Source organism: the organism of the source record quoted next, unplaced genomic scaffold (assembly GCF_019419815.1).
Source record: "Pyrus x bretschneideri cultivar Hongxiangsu unplaced genomic scaffold, Pyrus_bretschneideri_v1 Contig353, whole genome shotgun sequence".
Lineage (NCBI taxonomy): Eukaryota > Viridiplantae > Streptophyta > Magnoliopsida > Rosales > Rosaceae > Pyrus > Pyrus x bretschneideri.
Genome location: NW_025999672.1, coordinates 754 through 22,315, shown reverse-complemented (window position 1 = coordinate 22,315; position 21,562 = coordinate 754). Strand labels below are relative to the sequence as shown.

The following is a 21,562-nucleotide window of genomic DNA, read 5'->3' as shown; positions in this document are numbered from 1 at the left end:
TAAAATAAAAACAAAAAAAAAAGGGGGAAATTGGGCTTAGCAGCCCTTTTAAAAACCCACCAATCTAAAATAGCTCATTTTTCAAAATATAATCTCCACCTAGCCTTTCATGAAAATATCCTCATTATTGATACAATAATAATATACTCTAGACACAATATTAATATATTATTGACATTAAAAATATTTATGCAAAAGAGACTAGTCAAGATTGCATTTCGAGAAAGAGGGCTAATTTTAGTTGGATCACGTCAAGGTCTTTGAATCTAAGGTATGTAACACTCGATCTCCTTTTCTGCACTTTCATGCTTTACTTGGATCACGTTAAGTCTAGTCTTCAAATCCATAATCTCTTGGCGAACAGTCTTAAGCTGCAGAGAATTGGGGGCATAGATATTAGACCCCTTCAAAGCAGCAAGCTCAGATTTTAACTTTTTGACTTTCTCGGCCGAGGAATAAGCATCAACTGCCACAGTTCTTGCCACCTCCTTGGCAGCTTTGGTATCCTCTTGATCAAGGAACATAGACTTGGCTGCTAGAATCGTCGTTTTCTGCATCATGGCTATCAAAGCAATCCTCCTATACTCAGTCGAATGCTTCGCAAAGGAACTTGGGCCAACAACCCCTTTGACCCCATCGACAAATTTGGCACATACATCCATGTCCTCAAGCAGATTTGGTCTCAAAAGCGCACAAATCTCAACAGCTTCCCCAGAAACAAACTTGGTTTATTTATCATAGTTGCCCGTACAAGTAATTTCCTTCTACTCAGCAGACAAGTTGGTCTTAATAGCATAAGGAACGGGTTTTGGCACCACTTTAGCAAGCAGAGGCACCTTATCACTCTTTATAGTAACAAGCATTTCCAAAGGTGAACCAGACTTAGTCCCAAACGAGCGTTTTGGCACAAATTTCAGCATTGAAGGCATAGAGGAACTTCTACGCTGAGCAATCCTATCAGCAACCGAACTAGCCATCTTTGGAACGATAGGCATCACTGGCACAGATCTAGCAACCTCATCTTTCTCACCCTTGGGAAAAGTCAAGTCAATCATAAGCTTGGAGGAAGCTGGCAAACCCTCGCAAGCAGCGGAAAAAGTCTTCGGCTTTTTCTCAGTTGGCATTTCTTGAGTAGGTGAGGAAGGTCTCTTTTTCCCACCTTCATTTACAACGGGCTCCACGACGGCAATCAGACGAGCAAATGCCTCTGCCTTGATCTACTTTATCTCCTCTCTTGGGGGCAGCCCACCTTTCTCCCTACGAAGAAGACTAAGTAGCCAAGGCCACTCATGGTACTCGGAAGGGATACCTAGAACGACATGCACTTTCTTCATGTTCGAAGAAGTCTTAGGAGTTGAGCCAAACTCAGAATCTACAAAAGCAGCGGGAGACAATCAGAAATTTAGAGAGCAGCTTAGCATAAATACAAAGTAGCCGAGAGGTTAAGCAGCCTACTTACTAGATATGAAAATTGCGCAACTGCCCAACTCCTTCGATGTGGCCTATGTCAAAGAAGTACCAAAATTCATTGACGGTTAGATCTAAGTCAAAAAATTGGCTTAGATTAAGGAATCCCACCATCACACGGACTGCATTCGGAGAGCATAGAGCGGAGGCACACTTCATAGAGCAAAGTACTTCCTGGAAGAAGCGAGGCACGGGAAAAGTAAATCCTAACACAAAGTAGTAGGGCTGGAACTTGATGGCCCTCTGAGCCCTACCATATGGCTCACGGCTGCTACCATCCTTGACATGCTTCACACGCACTCCTGATGGAATAGCATGTCTGTACGCCTCAAGAAAGTCTCTAAACAAGTCATTAGAGCTAATTTTGAAGTGAGCAGCCTTGAAGTAGCCAACCTTGCTCAAAGACCCGCCTTGACGATACAGTGGCAGCATCCCATCATCATTCTTGTGGCTTAAGGAAGACATGCTCAAACAAATTCTACAAAAATGTGAATAAAATTCGTTAAATGGCTGCCTAAGAAAAAAAAAAGCAACTCTCAGCCTTGGGGCCCAATAAAGCTCTCGGCCTCTCTCATTTCTCCCATAGGCACGAGCCTAGCCACCAAAAAAAAAAAAAAAAAAAAAACGGTGAAGCAGCTCTCACCCCAAGCCGCAGGAGCCTAGTAGCCACGCTTGGCCCTACAGCCTGGTTTATCCTCTCTCACCTCCACAAGCCTCATAGCCCAATTTCGCTGGAGGAAGGTTGGCACTCCACTTCTCCCCGTGGACCGAGACTCACTCATCTAGCCCAACTTCCTGGCCTGTGCCAACCGTACCAACCCTCGGCCTAAGCCGAGCCGAGCCACCACCATGCGCATTTCACCACACACGCCAACAATGTCGTGGCTTCTCCAAGCTTTTTTCACACATCATCGACCCCGTCAAGCCAAATTTCAAGCCTCGAGGCTCCCAAAAAATTAAGAGGACAAGGAAAAATTAAATTTTGCTTACCTTGAAGCGGCGTGAAGACGAAGCAAGTAACGAAAGACGATCCTTTGCATGGGCAAGATGTAGAAGATTATTAGAGGAGGGGGAACAAATATCCTCTAAGCTTTCTCTCTCTTGTAGGGAAAATAAATATCTCTCCAAAGTTGATTTAATAACCCACTTAAGGTGGACTTAATTAAGCTTTGGGAGAAATTTATTTCCTTTTCCTAGAAGGATCTAATTTCCAATTAAAGAGGGAATCAACATCAAATAGGAAACAATCCTATGTTTCCTAAAATAAGAACGTCTCTACACCTGCTGCCCTTTCCTGTGATCAGCCCAATAGGTGTGGGGGCATTTGTGGTGCCAAAAATAATCAAGAAAAATATGGATGCGACACGTGGATTTTTGGGCAAAAAAAGATAAGATTACCCTTGAGGCACACCGGGATTTCTACGCGCAAGCAGCAGACAATCATTCCTCAATCAAGGTCAAAAGTGATCAAAATAGGTATTTGTTCAAAACCTATTTAATCAACCCTTATCAAATCTTCCCCACAAGGTAACTCCCAAATTATTTCTTTCAAATTATATTAATTAGCTAATTAATTGATTTATTACTCAATTAATTCATTAATTAGCTAATTGATGGTTATTAACACCAAAAAATACCAAGGGTGACTGGTTCCCACCTCTCCAAAGGGAGCGACCACACCCCTATAAATACCACCTCATTTTCTCCAAAACCCAAGGCCAAGTTTTTTGCAAAATTCTCTAAATTCTTTAAACATTTTCCCTTCAAAATTTTAACTTTAGCATTGGAGGTTTTTCAGCCAAAGCCCTTCCCCATTCATCGTGGGCGAGTAAGGCTATTGGCCTTGACCTAAAATGTTAATTGTTTTTACAAGTGCATTTTCGTTCAAGAATAAGAAAGAATAAATTTGCATCCACACATATATTATACTCTTTTCGTAAATATATACATATAAGAAAAAGTACAAAAAGAAAGCTTCAAAAAGTAATAAAAAGTGAAAAAAAGAAGTAAAACACCCCTAAAAAGTAAAGATCGACAAAAATTTAGCAAACATCATTATCCATCGTGGAATATTATCGTCATATCATCGCTATTCACTTATCCGCCTAAAGCGTGGCGCTGCGCTTCCACGTCAGCCTCCGTTGACCCGACCGGGCGGCGATCCGGGTCTTGACTCTCTCAAAGTCCGACATCGGGCAGGGTATGGTGATTCCGCCGTCGTGCTGATAACCGTACTCCTCCTCAGCCTCTCTCAGAAGCTGCCCGAACAGGGGATGGTTAAAGTAAATGACGGGCACCAAAACTCTCTGAAAGTCGCCGTCTTTTTGGCCCACGTATACAGCCAGATGTCCCTTCGGAACCGTAACAGGCTTGTTTTTCTCAACTGGGTTTTGACCCAACTGCTTGTAACCCGACCCGGATTTGCTGCAGCACAGAGATTTGGCGCCGGCGGATAGCTTCCGGCCCCACGTGAGCAGCTTCGACATGGGTTTGTAGCTGCAAGCTGAGGAGGAAGAACCCGGGTTGAGCCGGGTATATTCGTGTCGGGTCGTACGGACAAAGAACCACCGGATGACCGGGCAAAGGCGCTTTCCGAGCTTGAATCCTCTGAATTTTGCCATCGTTTCTGGGGGAAAAAAGAGGAAAATCTGTGCTTTGGGTTTTGAAATTCGTGTTGAGAAGTGAATTGGGTTGTCGCTAGAGAGTGATTTGCTTCAAGAAAATGGCCATGGGTCGGCCTCGGACATGGCGAGACGAGAGAGGGTTAAGCAGATTTCAGAGAGAAAGGTGGGGATATTAGACATGGTCTGGCTTTCGCAGTTCAACTACACAAGCTTTTAGGGTATTTCATTAAAATATAAAATACCTAAATGCTTAATTTGTACTATTTGGGCTTGAGATGCAGCTGAAATTGTGTTTTTGAAGCAAAAAAAAATATGATTATGTTGAACAAAGAGAGGACACAAGATAAAAAACGATAAGGCAAGCAGAATTATACACAAGGACTCGATCACCAGCTACTATTCTTTCAAAGTGAACAAAATTGAGCTGAATTTGATCTCTTGGTGATGATCTATGAGGGTTTGGTGGGTGTGTTTGAGTTCTGGTTTTGGTGTGCTGGGTGTGTGTTTTGAGTTCTGGTTTTGGTGTGCTGGTGCTGGGTGAGGATTGAGATAAAGATTGTTTGGGAGGAGAAGAGAGTGATATATATATATATATATATATATATATATATATATATATATATATAAAATATGATTCGGAAAATGACTCAAATGAGGAGAATATTACGAATTCAAATCTGTACGAAGGGAAGGAGGAGAGCAAGTGCAAGCGGGGAAGGAAAGTGCAAGCAGGGAAGGACTTGAATTTCCTTGAAAAAAGTTGGAATTGGAAATGATCATTGTAGTTTGCATCACATGGCTTTGCCCATCTTACTCTTATGGTTTAAGTTTGTTATTAGTCCTAATTATGGTTTAAGTTTGTTATCAGTCTTAATTAGATTAATTATCAAGAGACTCCCCCAAATTAATTCGAATAAGTAGTTCCTCCTTTTCTTCGTTGTTAACATATTTTGGTCAGCTAATTTAATAGAACTACGAATTTTATACAAGATGAATGAGAGAAATCATTCAAAGAGAGTATGTGTTTTATGATGTTTGAAATTTCTTAGATATGGTCGGTATTTTTGTGAAACTATTGGAAAAATTAGAAAAATCAAAGAAAGATATAGAAAAGGGAGATTTCATCTTATATCGGAAAACTCTTAAATTTTGGTTACAATCAATAGATTTCGTCGATATTTCGGTTAAATATTAGTTTAAATTCAATAAGACTTCTGCTGAGTTTATGATGAAAGTTTCAACTAAGTTATGTGTAATTTATCCATTCTAGTGAGATGCTTTACTTTATTATTTGTTATTAGAAAGAAGTTTCTTTCTCACATGTCACATACTCAATTTTTACACAATATTTTACCCTTAATTCTTGAAAAGTATGCATCCTTAAAAAGTATATATATATATATATATAGCTATACTATACAAATACTTATACTTGTGTCAACTCCTTTTGTTTTAAGGTCAACATATACCCATGTAATTGGCGTCTGAGAATGTAGACCTTATTTGCGTGTGTGAGAAAGCTTGGACGTGAAAGTCTCATAGGTTTACTCTCTAATAATCATTAATCACACTGTTAAACCACATTACATGGCATTGTCTTAATTATCAACCCATCCCACAATGTCGTCTACAAATGTAACCTTTGGAATAAACGTATTATTTCTTGTTAAACAGGTACTTAAGAAAAGATATGTTATTGCTTATGAAATCACACATCCGCATGATATTACTTACCTACACAAAAAACACTTGCAAGTATATGTGTTACAAGAACAGAAATTAATAAAACAATGATGCCACTCAGTACTATGGTATAGTGTTATTCCTTTTCACTTGTAAGTGAGAACTCTTAGGTTCGAATCTCGTGGATGGTGAATTCGATACCAAATTAGGTTGCTCATTGTATGACTTAGCCGAACTCTCTCCTTCTTTTAATGTAAAATATATCGTTTTACTCAAAATAAATAAATAAAACTATGATGTGTTAATTGTTTGAACAAGCTGTGTAAGTAGAACGAGAATCCATTCATATCCAACGATAGTCGATCATCAACTAAGCCAACGCGTGAGGAAAACCCTTGAACCTTAAGTGTAGGGTTTGTGTTGGGCGGTTGGATGCGTCAACTTATCAAAGAGACGACCCTTAAACCTACTATTCCATACTTTTCAATTTAGATCAGAGCAATTGACTAAAAAATGGAAAAAGAAACTCTTATCAATTTTTCTTAATAGTACGTAATACTGAGAAATATGAAAAGTGAAAGATTGAGATTGAAAATTGGAAATCTAATAGTTGTAGAATCAAATCAAATGGCTAAAAATACTAAATGTTACGAGACAATTAATGAAGATACACCTGAAATTAATAAGAGATTTTTAGTGTACTTAAAGTATGCATGAGTTGGTACGTTAGTTGTCATATCTACTTATATTGAAACGTTGTATACCTCTCATGTTCCCAGTACATACGTAGAAATGTTTAGATCAGAAAGTCAAAATCTGAGCTCCCAATTCAACACGTTGGTTTCCAAGAAGCTGCTGAATCGTGGACAAGACGTTCCCCTTGGAAAAAAAATGTTACACTCCTAGAAGACGGAAGAAGACCAAGTCAGACTCAAAGTACCTTGCGGGTACAGCCTACATTACACGATCTAAATTTATAATTCTGGTGCCCTACTCGTATGAACCATCAGGTGTTTTCATTTTCTAGCAATAAATTAACCTAGCTACCAATAACTTGTGAGATCAACCTCATATCTATTTTTTTTGTTTAAACAAACAATATTATCTTATACTAAAGAGAAGGAGGTAGACTTAGCCTCACAATAATGTGGTTCAAATTCATCTTTGGCAAAAATCGAACTTAAGACCTCTCACTTACAAGTAAAGAGGAATCCCACTAAACTTTAATACTAAATGACAATCCCATAACCTTCCTCTTGGATTCTTTGAAACGGATATGTCTTGTTTTAGGTAATATAACTAACCCTAACCTCGCGGTTCGGCACCACCTACAACAACAACACAGAAAAGGAGTTGGTTCCTTGTCGATGTGAGTCATTCCCCTTAAACCCTAAAAATAGTTTTTTGCAATTTTGGAGCTTGAGGATAAAGTAGTTTGGTTCTTGCATGAGAATAAAATACTCATAAAATGGAAAAGAAGGAAACCCAATGTTGTGTTAGTAAACGTTATTTCTGCTAGTGCGTTTATAGATTTTCAATTGATCTTTTATAGTATCTGAATTTGCAAATTCATGTATCAAGTTCAACGGTCACAAATGCTTAATTACCAATTATTTCAAGAAAAATGCCATATGAAATGCACAATCTATTTTTTTCCGTTAGTTTATCATTAACTTATTGTGACTTACACATCTTAACTCCACAAGGAATGAAGGGAAATATAACAAAAGGAAAATACTTTCAAGGCGGTGATTTACATAGGATAAATCAAAGCACAACTACGGATATGATTGAACAAATATGTGTGCAAAATTAAATGAGGTGTGTCTTCATCATTTCTTTTAAAATTTCAATTGCATAACGTTTTGTTGTTAGTTCTTTTTAATAAAATAGATGAATGTCCACACACACACATATATATATATATATATATATATATATATATATCAATTGAAAACCTTAGATAGAAAGACAAGGGGATACTACCGTGCTATTTGAATAATAATAATTATATAATAGGTTCAGAACCATCTTTATTTTTGCGATTTTGTCCATATGATTTTGTTCTATAGTCTATTTTACTGTGTCCCTCCTTTAGTTAGTCAAATGCGTTAGAGTTAAACGACAATCAACGCACGGTTCCACTTGTCCGACGAAACCTGGAAGGCCAAAGCACGTACGACGATGCAACAGATGCACAAAGCACGAAGCTGCCGCAGTCAGCTTCCGTACCGTCAGTCCGTGTACTCTACCGTATCCAACCGACCGTCTGATGATTATTCAAATCACACGGGGCCCACCTCGTGCATATCGATTTCAACCCTTCCAATGTGCGTGGGCCCCACTCTGCCACTTGGCTTCATCAGGACGTTCAATGCGTAGTTGTGGGCCGGGTCGGAAGAAGAATCCAATATAGCCGACTAGTAGGCCGTCCCTTTCAATCGTAATCAGCGTCCGTTACATAACCTTTGAAGGAGGGAATCTCTGCATGTCTCGACGGCTTTTTTGATTTTAATATGATTTTTGGCTACGTATTTTCAGGTGAGGTAGATCACAGATGCGTACCTTCTGGAGAAAGAGAAGTCACTTACAATTTGAATACCGTACACCGTACTAATGCGATGATTAGGGTTTTACTAGAAATTTGAACCGTGCGTTGTTACAGGATTAGAAATTGTATATATAAATGTTTGAAAAAACCGTAAACTCGAATTTAGTGAAATGAACAGATGTCTAACCAACATTGCACCGTGATGATACACTGCTACCAAGGGTTGTTTCAATTAAATTGTCCTGATCCAAATAGAAACATGAATGGCTAAAACTGTTAAAAACACAAAATAACACTTGAATCAAATGTATAGACAAAAGCAAATGTTAAAAACAATATATATATATATATATATATATATATATATATATATAAAGAATATTACATTAAATAAGATCTATACAATGAAATAAACACATTACTCTGTTAAGTTTAATAATATGTACAATAAGTTCTTGACATTGCTTCTCTTATATTTTCTTAACAAATAAATAAAAACTTCTATTTTCTACCTCCCCTTCATCAATTAAGAAAACGAAAACATTAGGTAGCCATATAAGAGACAATTTATTCGATAACCAAGAAAAAAGCAGTTCCAATATCTACATATGGGCAGCTGTATTATGTTGTGCCAAAAGAAAAATTTTTAACAAACGAATTAAATCACTTGGCGAGTTTTCAATCCAAAACAAAAACATACCCAAACACAGAAATCTCTGTTTACAATCCCTTCCACTTTGCTTCTTGCACTTCCATATTAATTCTTCTTAGTCCCCTTAGTCCCCTTAGTCCACACCCTCCATATTCGTTCTTCCGCTTCCAAACTCCTGTTAAATTATCCGCCTTTCCTCTAAAACCCATCAGACCGTTTTCTCACTCTTCAAAATCCAAACCACCACTTAAAATATACAAAATCACAATTAAATAAAGATTACAACACACTATATCACACTTAGAACCAAAATGTACTAAAACAAAAGATGAACTCAAAATCCTAAATTAACTGTTCGTATTTAAATTTTATTTCCAAGGTAATTTTCCTACCGGAAAACATTGATCTACAAAACCAAATTACATTTTTCAGCAAAAAAAAAAAAAAAAAAAAAAAAAAAAAAAATAGACAAACCAAATACAATATAGAAATACAGCCATTAAGTTAAGCTTGATTTACATTATACAAAGTCAATTCAAACAACTAAAAGAACATAAATGAAAATATTGAGAAACCAACCTCTTTAAACACACAGCCGGTTCCACTCGTCTAATGTCTTTAGTTTAACAAAACCAAATTAACCTGAAATTAAAATAAACCTCATTAATTAAATCAACCTACTAAAAACAAATTTATACTCACACATGTATAACGCAATACACACATGTACAATATATATAATTGAATGAAATACCTTGACGGTTTGTGTATTAGCAACCGTGCCTGGAGGAGAATATCACACAAAAAGGATTTTAATGATGGAGAGTAAGGATCCCAATGAGAGCTGAAATCAGAAAAATTAAATTTCAATTCATGTACAAATCCGAAATCACAAAAATGTATAAATTAGAGTAGATGAGTTGAAACTGATCCAGAGGAGTTGGCCTCACAGCTTCCATTTCAATTATTCAAAATGGATGCAATTTTTTATGAGCAATTAAAAAAAAAAAAGCTCAAGTAATATTGGAATAACCTAAAATTTATCAAACCTGAATTGTCATCAGATACACTAAATAAAAAATACAAATTAAACTCCTACACCTCACCTATCCAACAGGGGTTCAATTTGTAATACAAAAGACGAAATTCTTGTTCCTAATGAACATAGTTACTGTAAACATAACATCATGTAAGAAATTTATCCATTATTTTTCCAATTTGCTTAATGTGGGGGTATAGCTAGAATCACAACAATTACTAAATGGACAAATGACTTATCCTTATACTTGGAAGCCAAAATTCAATTATAACTCATGCACCCTATAATTATCGCCAAATTTTGTGCCACTTTACACTTAACAGTATTAAACAAATGCATAGAAATGGAACATTCATTCCTATAAAGTATATCAACATATGGTGATTAAATTCAACATGTTATGGCAATACTCTTTGAATCTCTCTACACAGCATGTTACAACAAAATCTGCAAAAAAAATTTAAAATAAATAAATAAAATCTGAAAACAACAAAATCCAACAATAAAAAGACCAAATCCACAGGCGAAATATACACGCCCTTTTCACACACCTTCCTACTAACGAAGCAGACGGTATAACACCAATAAGCCAAATTAAAAAAAAAACAAAATAACCAAGAGAGAGATCATACATAACATTAACTCTTAGAAGAAAAAATAAATTCAATTCAACTCTATAACAACACACAAAAGCCAGTAGCCAAAATTATCACCTTTAACAAAGACGTCTTCCGCATGCCGAGGGTGGTGAAAATTTGAAGACTGAGAATTAGCAGCTCCGGCAGTGATACACCGAAGCCATCGAGCAGGGATTGCACAGGAGAAGCCCCATCGCCTCCCTGTAAAATAATGTATTTACATTTATGCCACTCCATTAGTTCACCATTGTAAATTTACATTTATACCATCAGTTAGTCCATGCATAGAGAGATGGAGAGAGATACTCACCACTTAATTGGGGATTTGAAGGAGGAGCCGTCGCCGACGTTGTTGTTGGGGAGGTCAAAGTCGCCGTTGTTTCCCAAAGACAATCGCATGGGACCAAAGTCGGAGTCGGTGGTGCCTGATCTGGACAGCATGAGCTGGTGCTGGAGCATCATGGCGGTAGCAGATGCGGCTGATGTGGAGAGGGGGTAAGTTTGGTTTGCATAAAGTTGTAAAAACCTGAACCCAAGACTATAAAATTAAACCTCAAAATGACAACTAAAAAAAATAAAAAATCTCAAAACATAACTTAATCATCACAATTCCAAAACATATAAAAATGCCAAAAGATTGTATCAAGACTGAAGCAAAGAACAAAACAAACTTACACCCTTAATTACCTAGCAACAAAACCCAAGAAAGCTGAATTTGCTAAAACCGAAAACAAAAAGGGGTTAGACAGGCAGATATAAAACCCCAGACTACAAAATGAACAACCAAAATAAGAAAGAAAGCAAAATTTCAACATGAAACCAATTTACAACAAAACAAACTTGTACCTATAATTCCAAACAACACAACCAACTCCGTTAACAATTTGCAAGAAAATTCCACGATGCAGAGAGCCGAGAGAAAACCAAAGCTGAAAATGAAAGAAAGAAAGCATAAAATAGATAGAAAATGGAAATGACAAACGGAGAAGTGAAAGCCAAAGAAAGAAACAACAAATGGAAAAGAAAACGTGCAGCGATCATCAACGCATGGAGGGCATTCCATCGGCAGAAAGCGTCGAAAAGGATGGAAGTGAAAGGCAAATAAAAAACCAAAACAAATGAAAAGCAAAACTTATAGCGATAATCAACACGTGGAGGGTTTCGTCCAGTGCACTCAAAGCTGCCCATCAATTTCCTTGGTATGCTAAAAGAGAAAATATTAGAAAACAAAAACCAAACACACCAAACCATTTTTTCATATTTTTTTAATCATTTTTTTTTCTCTCTAACCAATATCTATATCATTTTTTTATCCTTTTTGGTGCTACAAACATTTTTTTTTTAATCTTAATTTTTTGTCAATAGCCCATTACTTTAATCTTAATTTTCTGCCACTTCGCATTTATTATCCTTTTTCGAGGAACGGGCCTTCGTTACTACCACCACGCAACTGCAATGGCAATGGCATCCCTGTTTTCCTGTCTTTTTCTCAAATGGAAGGGAATGAACAACATGTGGGTCTTCGCATTTATTATCTCTTTCGTGGGTGGTTTTTTTTCTTTTGGCTTTTTTTTTTCAAAGGTTTCGGATGTAGCAATAGAGGGAAGTACATGGTGATGAGAGACGCAAGGCTGCAAAGGACAAAATGGACTTCTTATTGTAGCAAAGTGTGAACCGTATGGGGACCAAAACAAAAACTGAGGGCAGTTCCACCCTTTCACTGTTGGTGAGCAGTGCTCACTCTCAAAGGATGAACAGTGGTTTTCTGCTGAGCTTTAGTATATAGATAATTTGTCCAATTAGGCTACGTACAAGTAATATCTTTTATCTTCCTTTTCATTTTCTTCCATTTCTTCGTGACTTACGTGCAAGTACAATTTCTGTACATAAAACTTATAAAATTAATCATAATATTACGCTGCTAAAGTTACGATCTTGGAAACTTAGAAATGGAGAATAAATTAAAGAAATGACCTTAAATCTTCATGTACTGACTGAAGGAAGATTTGTGAAAAACATGTTCATTTAAGCAACATCAATAGCATGCAATTAACAATTAAAGGCGGAATCATGCTTGTATGCACTTAAAAACAAAACATTTACCCATGAAATTCAAAGCCTAGTAGATAGGTGAACCAAGACTCAACTCAAAACAAAGTGAGTTGAGAAATCAATACCTTTGTAGATTCCTCTTTGCATAAGCAAAGGCTAATCACCCAAAGAGAGGGCCTTCATTCCTTGCATCTTAGATCCATGGATTTGGATGGATGAAAAGGTTTCTCCAAGTTCCCAAAATTGAGAACCTCTAATGATTCATCACCAAGGCATAATGAAGAAGAAATGAGTGACCTTGGAGGAGTTTGATTGCTAGATGATCCCTCCAAGGTGGCCTAAATTTTAGAGAGAAAGGAGAGCTTGTGTTCTCATCCTTTCCCCAAAAATTACCATATGTAAATTTTAGGCTATAAAGTCCTTTATATAGTCCCTTCAAATAAGTGACCTAATGGACCAAAAGCCCTATTCTTCTAACATGGCAAGCCTATAGGGTTTATTGGGCTTTCAAGCCCTTTGTTTATTCAAGTTGTCATACAACTTGAGTTAATGGGCTTGACATTCAAATCCCATTGGGCCTTGCGGCCCAAAATTAACCCGAGGTCTTTAACGAACTTATTCGTTTGATTAATTAACATATTAATTAATCCTACCCTTTGATAAATAATTAAACCATTTAATTATTCTTACTCATCTCCGTTGTTTCTTCAAACTCTACCTTACTCGGTGAACGATCCATTAGGTTCCTTTTAGCGAGGCAATGGGCGATTAAAACTCTTTCTAATCGATTGTGAATTGAAACTTACTTTCAATTCTCCCGTTAGTGATAATACACTTTTAGGGCTTCCACAAACCATGGTTGACGCCTAGCAACATGTCATGGTTACCCAAGCTAATCAGAAGAGGTGGAGAACCTATTCAGTTTTAGGATTACAAATGCAATACGGTCTTTCTCTAATACAATACTCTTGACCACATTGTTTGGTTTGATAGTTTATTCATGTCTACTATCCAATGTGAGTCTTGTGCTTATATGATTACCTTGAATGTGATTTGGAACACATTCCTAAATCTCATTCATACTTTGGCCAAAGATTCTTAATCATATCATAGAGTATTCTCCCTCAAACAGTTTGAAGGTTAGAGATCCCTTGTTGCGCATTCACTTACCTCCATGGCTAAGTGGCTTAACCCCAACGATGCCATGGACACCCTCATGATGGAGTGACTTTGACATAATCAAAGATTAAGGACCTAACCACAAGACAACTGTGATGCCTCAGGTCAAAAGACTAATTTGCATTATCCCAACCATGAGTTCTCATGTGACATGAATATGAGAACTCTTCGTTGATCGTGTTCAGTGAACTCATTCTCTATTGAGCACCTACGTACTTGTCTTAATGTCACACACACCAATGACTCGAGACTAGTCACTCTCCCTGAGAGAAGACATAGCACGTACTGATCTTAACGGACTGTCAATGCCCAATTGACAATCCTATGATCAGGAATGTTTAGGATGTGTCAACGAAAGAATGGTCTCATGAATCTAACTTCTTTAGATCGCATTCTTCCAATCACATATTCCTTGGACTTATCGTTTAAGCATATAACATTTATATGAGACGGCTCAAACAATAATGTTTGCCCTTAATATTAAACTAGATTAGTTTAACATGTGAAATGTCCATAAAGTATCATCATATGATTGGTTTTAGGGCACATTTCCAACACTAACCCCAAATCAAAGCACTGGGATGATAAAGAGAGGCTGAAATTCAATATACAACCTTCATGATTCATGATCAAAATTGTCTATGTTTTAAACTATAATTTATTCTGCAAAATATCAATAAAATTAATAACATTCAACTAATTTTTTGATCGATTTAACAACAGTCAACTTTTGATTATATTATTTTGGTGTTTGAATGAAAACTACGTGTTGTTTGACTTATTTGATTACAATTAGATGACAAACTAAATTTTAATTTTTAGCTAATTTGTAAAGATAATTTTGTCTGGTTTGATTACAATTATGTAGAAATAATTTTAATTTAGCCCTAGCCTTATTTTGGTGTCAAAATGGAAATCGAAGCACTTGTTTAAATTGGCTTATGCGTGTTAAAATCTCTCACATCGACTGTACCTTTGAGAGAATAAGAGTTTAAATATTTTAATCCCACTTCAACTAATACCAAGACTTTTTTTGATAAAATCTCACACCTAACGAATTATGCAGGTCGTAATTAACAAGTTGGAGACAATACGTTCAGCTGCATGCAATTGCAAGCGTAACCTTTCAAGAATCTAGATTAACATGTCTCAGCTGTGTTTTTCAATATGTTTTGCTGTCACTATTTATGCGGACACTACTGACTATGTGATACACTACTCCATGCCGGCCCTTGTGTCCTGTGATTGCAATTTAGTTCATGAATTAATTGTGGTAAAGAAAAAAAGATAAAAGAGAATGCTAGCAATGTTGTGGCTTATATTTAACTGATGGGAGAAGGAGGTCGGCGGCACAGAGAGAGAATAGAGAGAGAAAGAGAGAGATGTGTTTATAGGGTTGTATAGAGGATGAGTGTTATTCCCGCTACGCAGTGCCTTTATTTATAGTAATAAGAGAGAAGAAATCCTTCTCCTTCAAGGAATACAAGTCCTAATAGGAAAGAATACTAGAATAAAATCTAATTTAGGATTTACACAATCACACTTAAAAAGAAGTTTATAACACTCCCCCTTGAGTGTGTAAATACTCAAGTAAATTCGGCATCATGTAAAGGTTGAGGAAGTCGACTTGTCGGCACTGATTCTGGGAACACACTTTTCTTAATAAGGTAGGAACTTGCATAAGGAAAGTAAGTCTCACAAAAAATCCTATGGCTGTGGTAAAAATCCAAGTAGGGACAAAACCCATAGTCTAAGGAAAAATGTGTAAGAAATGCAAAGTCAAATGAAACGTCTACAGGACATCATCAGGGATATGATCAACCCAAGGTGGGTGCCTCGTCAAAACCTCGTTAAGTAGCAAAAACCCAATGGGAAAAATGCTCCTAATCATAGGGATAAAAAGTACATTAAGATCAAGCAAGTATACTTCAGGATACTCCCCCTGAGTTTGACACAATTCCAAAGAGAACTAGCAATGTTACAACTTCGAAAGTTTACACATACCAATTTCTTCGACGAGCTTCTGAAACATCGCCTTCAGTGAGTGATTTGGTGAAGAGGTCGGCCAGATTGTCTTGTGAACAAATTTGCGTGACTTTAATCTTTTGATGCTCTTGTTGTTGATGTGAGAAGAAGAACTTCAGCCTAATGTGCTTGGTGTTGTCTCCTTTGATGTAACCCTTCTTGAGCTGTTCGATGCATGTTGCAGTAAAGATGGCAGGAGCTTCGAATATGGCCCACAACTGCTCTCAAACAAAAGCATTCTCGAGTTGCATCGTGTAAGGCGAGAATTTCAGTATGGTTAGACCAAGTGGCAACTAAGATCTGTTTAGTTGACCTTCAATAGATTGCAGTGCCTCCAATGATAAAGACATAACCCATTTGAGAACATGCTTTATGCAGATCAGATAAGTATCATGTGTCGGCATAACCAACAAGGTGAGAATTGACTCGAGATACAGGGTGTGCGGCATCACTCGAGGATCCATAGGGATAGACAAGCCCAAATCCGTAATACCCTTAAGGTAGCGAAAAATGTCTTTAACATCAATCCAGTGTTTGCGTGTTGGTGCATTATTGCATCTTGCCAAAAGATTAACAGCAAAGGAAATGCTGGGTCTAGAGCATTGAGCTAAGTACAATAAAGTGCTTATCACACTTAGATAAGGAACTTCAGGCTCCAAAGCTCTTCATCATTCTCCTTCGGACGAAAGGGATCTCGTTTTGCATCTAGCGATCGAACGACCATAGGAGTACTCGAAGGCTTTGTTTTATCCTCGTTAAAGCGGTGCAACACCTTATGGGTGTAGTTCGATTGATGTACTAAGATTCCATCTGAACAGTGCTCTATCTCGAGATCGAGACAGTATCGAGTCTTTCCTAAATCTTTCATCTCAAATTCCAACTTTAGGTGCGCGGCAGTTCTCACCAGCTCTTCAGAAGTTCCGATGAAATTCTTGTTATCGACATATATTGCAACTATCACAAAATCGGAATGTGGTTTTTTAATGAACACACAAGGGCATAGTTCGTTGTTCATATAACCCTGACTAGTCAAATACTCACTCAGACAGTTATAACACATTCTTTTGAATTACTTCAAACCGTAGAGTGAACGCTTTAGTCAAGTTGAGAGCGTGTTTTGGGGTTTGCAAATATTTGATCTAGTTAATATAAGTCTTTCAGGAACTTTCTTATAAATTTCCGTATTATGATCCCCATAGAGATACGCTGTTTCTACGTCCATCAGCTGTATACTTAGTTTTTTGGAAACTACCAAATTGATAAGGTGGCGAAAAATAATCACATTCATAACAGGTGAATAAGTTTTTTCATAGTCAATTCTGGGGTGTTATGAGAAGCCTTGCGCAACAAGACGAGCTTTAACGCAATTTTTCATTATTCTCATTACTCTTCTGAACGAAAACCCACTTGTAGCCAACGGGCTTCATATGTGGAGAAGTAGGAGCTACAGGTCCAAACACCTTACATTTCACAAGCAAATCGAGTTGGACTTAGATTGCTTGTTTCCAATTTGACCAATCGATTCTACGTCAACATTCATCAACGGAACGAGGTTCAATGTCATCGCTCAACATGATCTCAGTGGCTATTGCATATGCTAATGCGTTGTCGACGATCATCTCATTTCTACACCAAACATTAGGGATGGTTCGGTATGGGATACCATACCGAAACTAGTATCCCGAATCCCTAACTGAAATTTTTCGGGACGGGAATTTGAAGACCAATCCCAAACCAAATTTTCGGGAATCCCGAAATATTTTCGGGATTTTGGGACAAATCGGGAATCCCAAATTATTATTGCTAATTCAACCATGGAGGCTAAACTTATTGCTTTGACATCAATCACTCAAGAAGCAGAATGATTGAGAGTTTTTTTTTATACGAGATCCCACTTTGGAAAAACCAATACCACCTATTGTAATTTATTGTGATAGCATTACTCCTGTAGGTATGGTGAAAAATCTTCATTATTACAGTAAAATTCGTGCAATTAGGAGTCATGTATGAGGACACCCAACTCGGTAATTAGAGCTCTAAAGAACTAGGTTATATGAGAAAAATGATTTATATGATGGCTATAAGAGATGCACTATTATTTTTTCTCATCCTTATAGTGTAAGTGCATTTATTCTGTAACGTTTTTGGAGATTGAGTTTATTTAAACTTTTAGTAAATATGTAGCTAGTTTTGAGTGAGATTGTATAATTACAAGAGCATCCTTAACATATTTTACCTATATGAGTGTGAGAGTAGGGCCGCTTTCTATGAGAATTGGGCTTGTTCTCAAATACACTCATGAAAACCGGGATTAGCTCAAGCTCGTATTGTGCTAACTATTAAAGCTCAAATTGACACTTGGATTATTATGTGTGAGCAATATTTCTTATTTTTCAAGCAGTTGTAGTTCAAGTCTAAGATCATTATCAACTGGCAAGTAGTATTTTTCTTCTTTTCTTCTCAATTAATATTAAAATGAGTGGGGGAATGTTGGTGCATTTTTAATATTAAATAAACTGATTATAATTGTCATTATTTGTTGTTAGTGCGAAATTAAGATGGTGTTATAATTTGTTGTTAGTGGGAAATTAAGATGGAGTCTTTTAACTTTTCATCTTATGTAACTCTTGTAGCTCTTTTCTAGTTAATTTGTGTTTATTACCCAATTTACTAAGTGTCACATCCCGGACTCAACTCCACTGTAGCACGATATTTCATTTTGGGCCCCGACCACGCCTTCACAGTTTTGTTTCTGGAAACTCACACGAGATCTTCTCAGTGGGTCACCTATCCTGAGATTGCTCTCGCGCGAACTCGCTTAACTTCGAAGTTCCTACGGAACCCGAAGCCAATGAGCTCCCAAAAGGCCTCGTACTAGATAGAAATGAAAATAGACATATAAGGCTTACAGGATCCACTCTCCTGGGCGATGTGGGATGTTACAATCCACCCCCCCCTTAGGTGCCCGATGTCCTTGTCAGCACACTTCTGGCCAGGGATTGACTTTGATACCAAATTGTCACATCCCGGGCTAGGCCCCCACCACATCCTGGGCTCGACTCCACCGTAACACGATATTGTCCACTTTGGGCCCCAACCATGCCCTCACAATTTTGTTTCTAGGAACTCACACGAGAACTTCCCAGTGGGTCACCCATCCTAAGATTGCTTTTGCACGAACTCGCTTAACTTCGGAGTTCCTACGAAACCCGAAGCCAGTGAGCTCCTAAAAGGCCTCGTAGTAGGTAGAGATTGGAATATACATATAAGGCTTACATGATCGACTCCCATGAATGATGTGAGATGTTACACCAAGGATAATAATAAACCTATAATTAGTAGCATTTTCTTTGTCATCCTATTATTCATTATCTTGCTACCCAGTCTCTTCTTAACCATTATTCTCATCATTTTCTCCATCTTTTCCATTTTCCGGGTGTTCATGTGGTGGAACTTTGGACTTTTTTTTTTTTTTTTGGTGCAGATAGGCAAATAGGTTTGAGTCACACAATGAATCAATCGAGTTGTTGTAGTCTGGAGGGAACAAATCAAGGGATATACTACTACACCAGTTCGGGTTGTCAAATCGGAGTGGGCTTGAATCTCCTTGAAGAGAGCTAGATACTCAGCTTAATTGCCTATGTGCTTTTTAGAAAATTATCATAATTTTATTGTAATTTTTCAAAAAATGAGGAGTAATTGTGGGACCCATTCCACATCCAACTTTTCCATAGTTTTGCTTTGCTGTGTTCTATCCAATCGCGTAGTATTGAGATTAATAAATGACCTTTAGCTTCACATTGATTAATTGTTCAACTCTCTAGAAGACATATTAGTTCCAGCTCTTTTATTCTATCAAATTAGACTTTGTAAACTCTCCATATAAACTTGATTATATCTTAATTGGGATTCTGATTACTTGCTATTTGTTAATGACCCACTCTTGGCTTTGACAAGGTTCCTATTCAATTTAATTCTCCTACATCTCGACCATATTCCATTTCAAAATTCGTTTTCTAGTTTTTTTTGGTCTTATTCAAAGAAAACATCTTATGAAATTGGTTAGATTGATTAAGTTTTATAGCCAATACCTTTAATTTACATGTTAATTTTGCTTGTGTCGCTCATGCTTAATTTTCTAGTAGAATCTTAAGTTGGGCACACTAACTAATGCATGAATTGCTACACGCCCAAATGACTCGTGTATAAAATTATAGTGTTTAATTGACATTTTAAAATTGAGACGTTACAATGGACACTAAGAAAAACTTCAATAAGACTGAACACGTTATTCAACCATAATGACACTACCTCCTGATCGGGCAAAGATTTTCAAATAATGACCCAAACACCACCCACTCACAATTTTCCATCGTTTACACTCACCTTTTCAAGAAGTCGCTCTTCCTTTAGAAGTCTGGCTTTGCTACTGCTTAAGTTAATAGTAATCGAACCCCACTTTTACTTACTCATTTTCTTCTGCCAAAATTGACCTAATTTTTCTTTTCTTCTACCAAAAACCTAACATTCTTATATTCTCAACTTTTACTATTTTTTACAGTAACTTATTAGGTAATGTGACTTGTGTTGTTACAATATTACCTAATCAAACGTTTGACACCGTACATTTAGATATTACCAGAAATAATTGTCTACGCGTTGCTCGGGGTTAGAAATTGCAAGATTGATTATGTAGGCCGTCCATTTTGTACTCAATCACAACGCCACTGTCTGCACGAAGGCAAGTCCATGGAGAACTAATCTCCTTAACGTTCTGCCATAGGTTTCTTGTCAAAGATGATTCTTGATATAATACTTGTGTTATATCATTTTTCTTAGAGTTACGCAAGTGATTTGATTCTCCTTCCCGGAGTTAGGTAAGCAATCCTTCCCGGATTCAATCACACCCCCTTATCAAACAACCCTCTTTCCTTTATCAATAAAAAAATTTCGAAGTTTGTTTATTTTACAATCAATGTTTATTTGTTTCTTTTTTTCAGTGATGCAGGGAGTACTTCAATCACTTGAGCAGAGCAGAACTTTGAAACTTTGCATGATTGCAAGTCTAAAAATCCAAAGTAACATTGTTAGAGGAGTCTCCCTTAGCCCATTTCGTATTATTTAGTTAGTAGCTTGGGAGACTCAAATCGTAGTAAGCGCGGTTACGATTGACGGGCTATAGGCACGGGCATATGACGCCCTAACCTGGAAATCTAATGCACTCGGCCTCCAGAAAGTTTATACAATTAATAAAGTTGTGGAATATAACATTCAAACCTAGGCTATACGCCATTCAAGGGAATAATAGAAAGGGCGATCCGGAAATCATTTGAGGGTGGCTCTCAACTCTGATCCTGAGTACAACTACTTCTTTCTCGGACCAACATACTAAGTTAAGTACGTTCTGTGACACCAAGTGCTCAGCAAGTCCGAAGGGGCATCCAAACTAGGCAATTCCTAAGAGGAATTTTATTCCAATAGTGCTCTGATACGCGGAAATGTTTTGGCTAAATGAACCAATGTATTCCAGTCGGAAATGCTCAGGTCTGACGCATAGGGTCTGACAAAAGGATTCCAAAGGTGTTTTCGATCCACATGCAGGCAACCAAGTCCCCAAAGAACTTTCGTTTATGATTCAGTGGGGACGAACAA

The 21,562-nt window shown here is 37.3% G+C and overlaps 2 protein-coding genes across 4 annotated transcripts; both read right to left on the bottom strand.

Annotated features, from left to right (window-relative positions):
• Nucleotides 1-3,381: 3,381 nt before the first annotated feature.
• Nucleotides 3,382-4,850, bottom strand: LOC125480777 (auxin-responsive protein SAUR36-like). Its single transcript, XM_048591883.1, has one exon. It carries the CDS (start codon nucleotides 4,086-4,088, stop codon nucleotides 3,573-3,575), a length of 516 nt encoding a protein of 171 aa, XP_048447840.1. The 5' UTR covers nucleotides 4,089-4,850; the 3' UTR covers nucleotides 3,382-3,572.
• Nucleotides 4,851-8,752: 3,902 nt separating this feature from the next.
• On the bottom strand, nucleotides 8,753-11,920 carry LOC125468113. Of its 3 annotated transcripts, XR_007261037.1 has the most exons (6): nucleotides 11,342-11,920; nucleotides 10,965-11,180; nucleotides 10,730-10,855; nucleotides 9,732-9,821; nucleotides 9,557-9,619; nucleotides 8,753-9,383 (listed from the first exon to the last, which is right to left on the bottom strand). XR_007261037.1 is itself a non-coding variant. In XM_048591884.1 (3 exons), the coding sequence occupies exons 1-3, from the start codon at nucleotides 11,467-11,469 to the stop codon at nucleotides 10,786-10,788; spliced, it is 414 nt and encodes a 137-aa protein (XP_048447841.1). In that variant the 5' UTR covers nucleotides 11,470-11,920; the 3' UTR covers nucleotides 10,163-10,785. The 3 variants fall into 3 exon arrangements, 1 of the variants encoding a protein (XP_048447841.1); XR_007261038.1 differs by lacking the exon at nucleotides 9,732-9,821; XM_048591884.1 differs by lacking the exons at nucleotides 8,753-9,383; nucleotides 9,557-9,619; nucleotides 9,732-9,821 and having other exon boundaries at nucleotides 10,163-10,855.
• Between the last annotated feature and the right edge of the window lie 9,642 nt (nucleotides 11,921-21,562).

What these genes read in the sequence shown, in the direction of transcription:
- LOC125468113 (XM_048591884.1), bottom strand. Translation starts at nt 11,469, where the DNA reads ATGTTGAAATTTTGCTTTCTTTCTTATTTTGGTTGTTCATTTTGTAGT. An exon ending in TTCTTGGGTTTTGTTGCTAG is followed by an intron (nt 11,181 to 11,341) that starts GTAATTAAGGGT and finishes TCTTGGGTTCAG; the next exon opens with GTTTTTACAACTTTATGCAA. An exon ending in TTCAAATCCCCAATTAAGTG is followed by an intron (nt 10,856 to 10,964) that starts GTGAGTATCTCT and finishes ATTATTTTACAG; the next exon opens with GGAGGCGATGGGGCTTCTCC.
- LOC125480777 (XM_048591883.1), bottom strand. Translation starts at nt 4,088, where the DNA reads ATGGCAAAATTCAGAGGATTCAAGCTCGGAAAGCGCCTTTGCCCGGTC.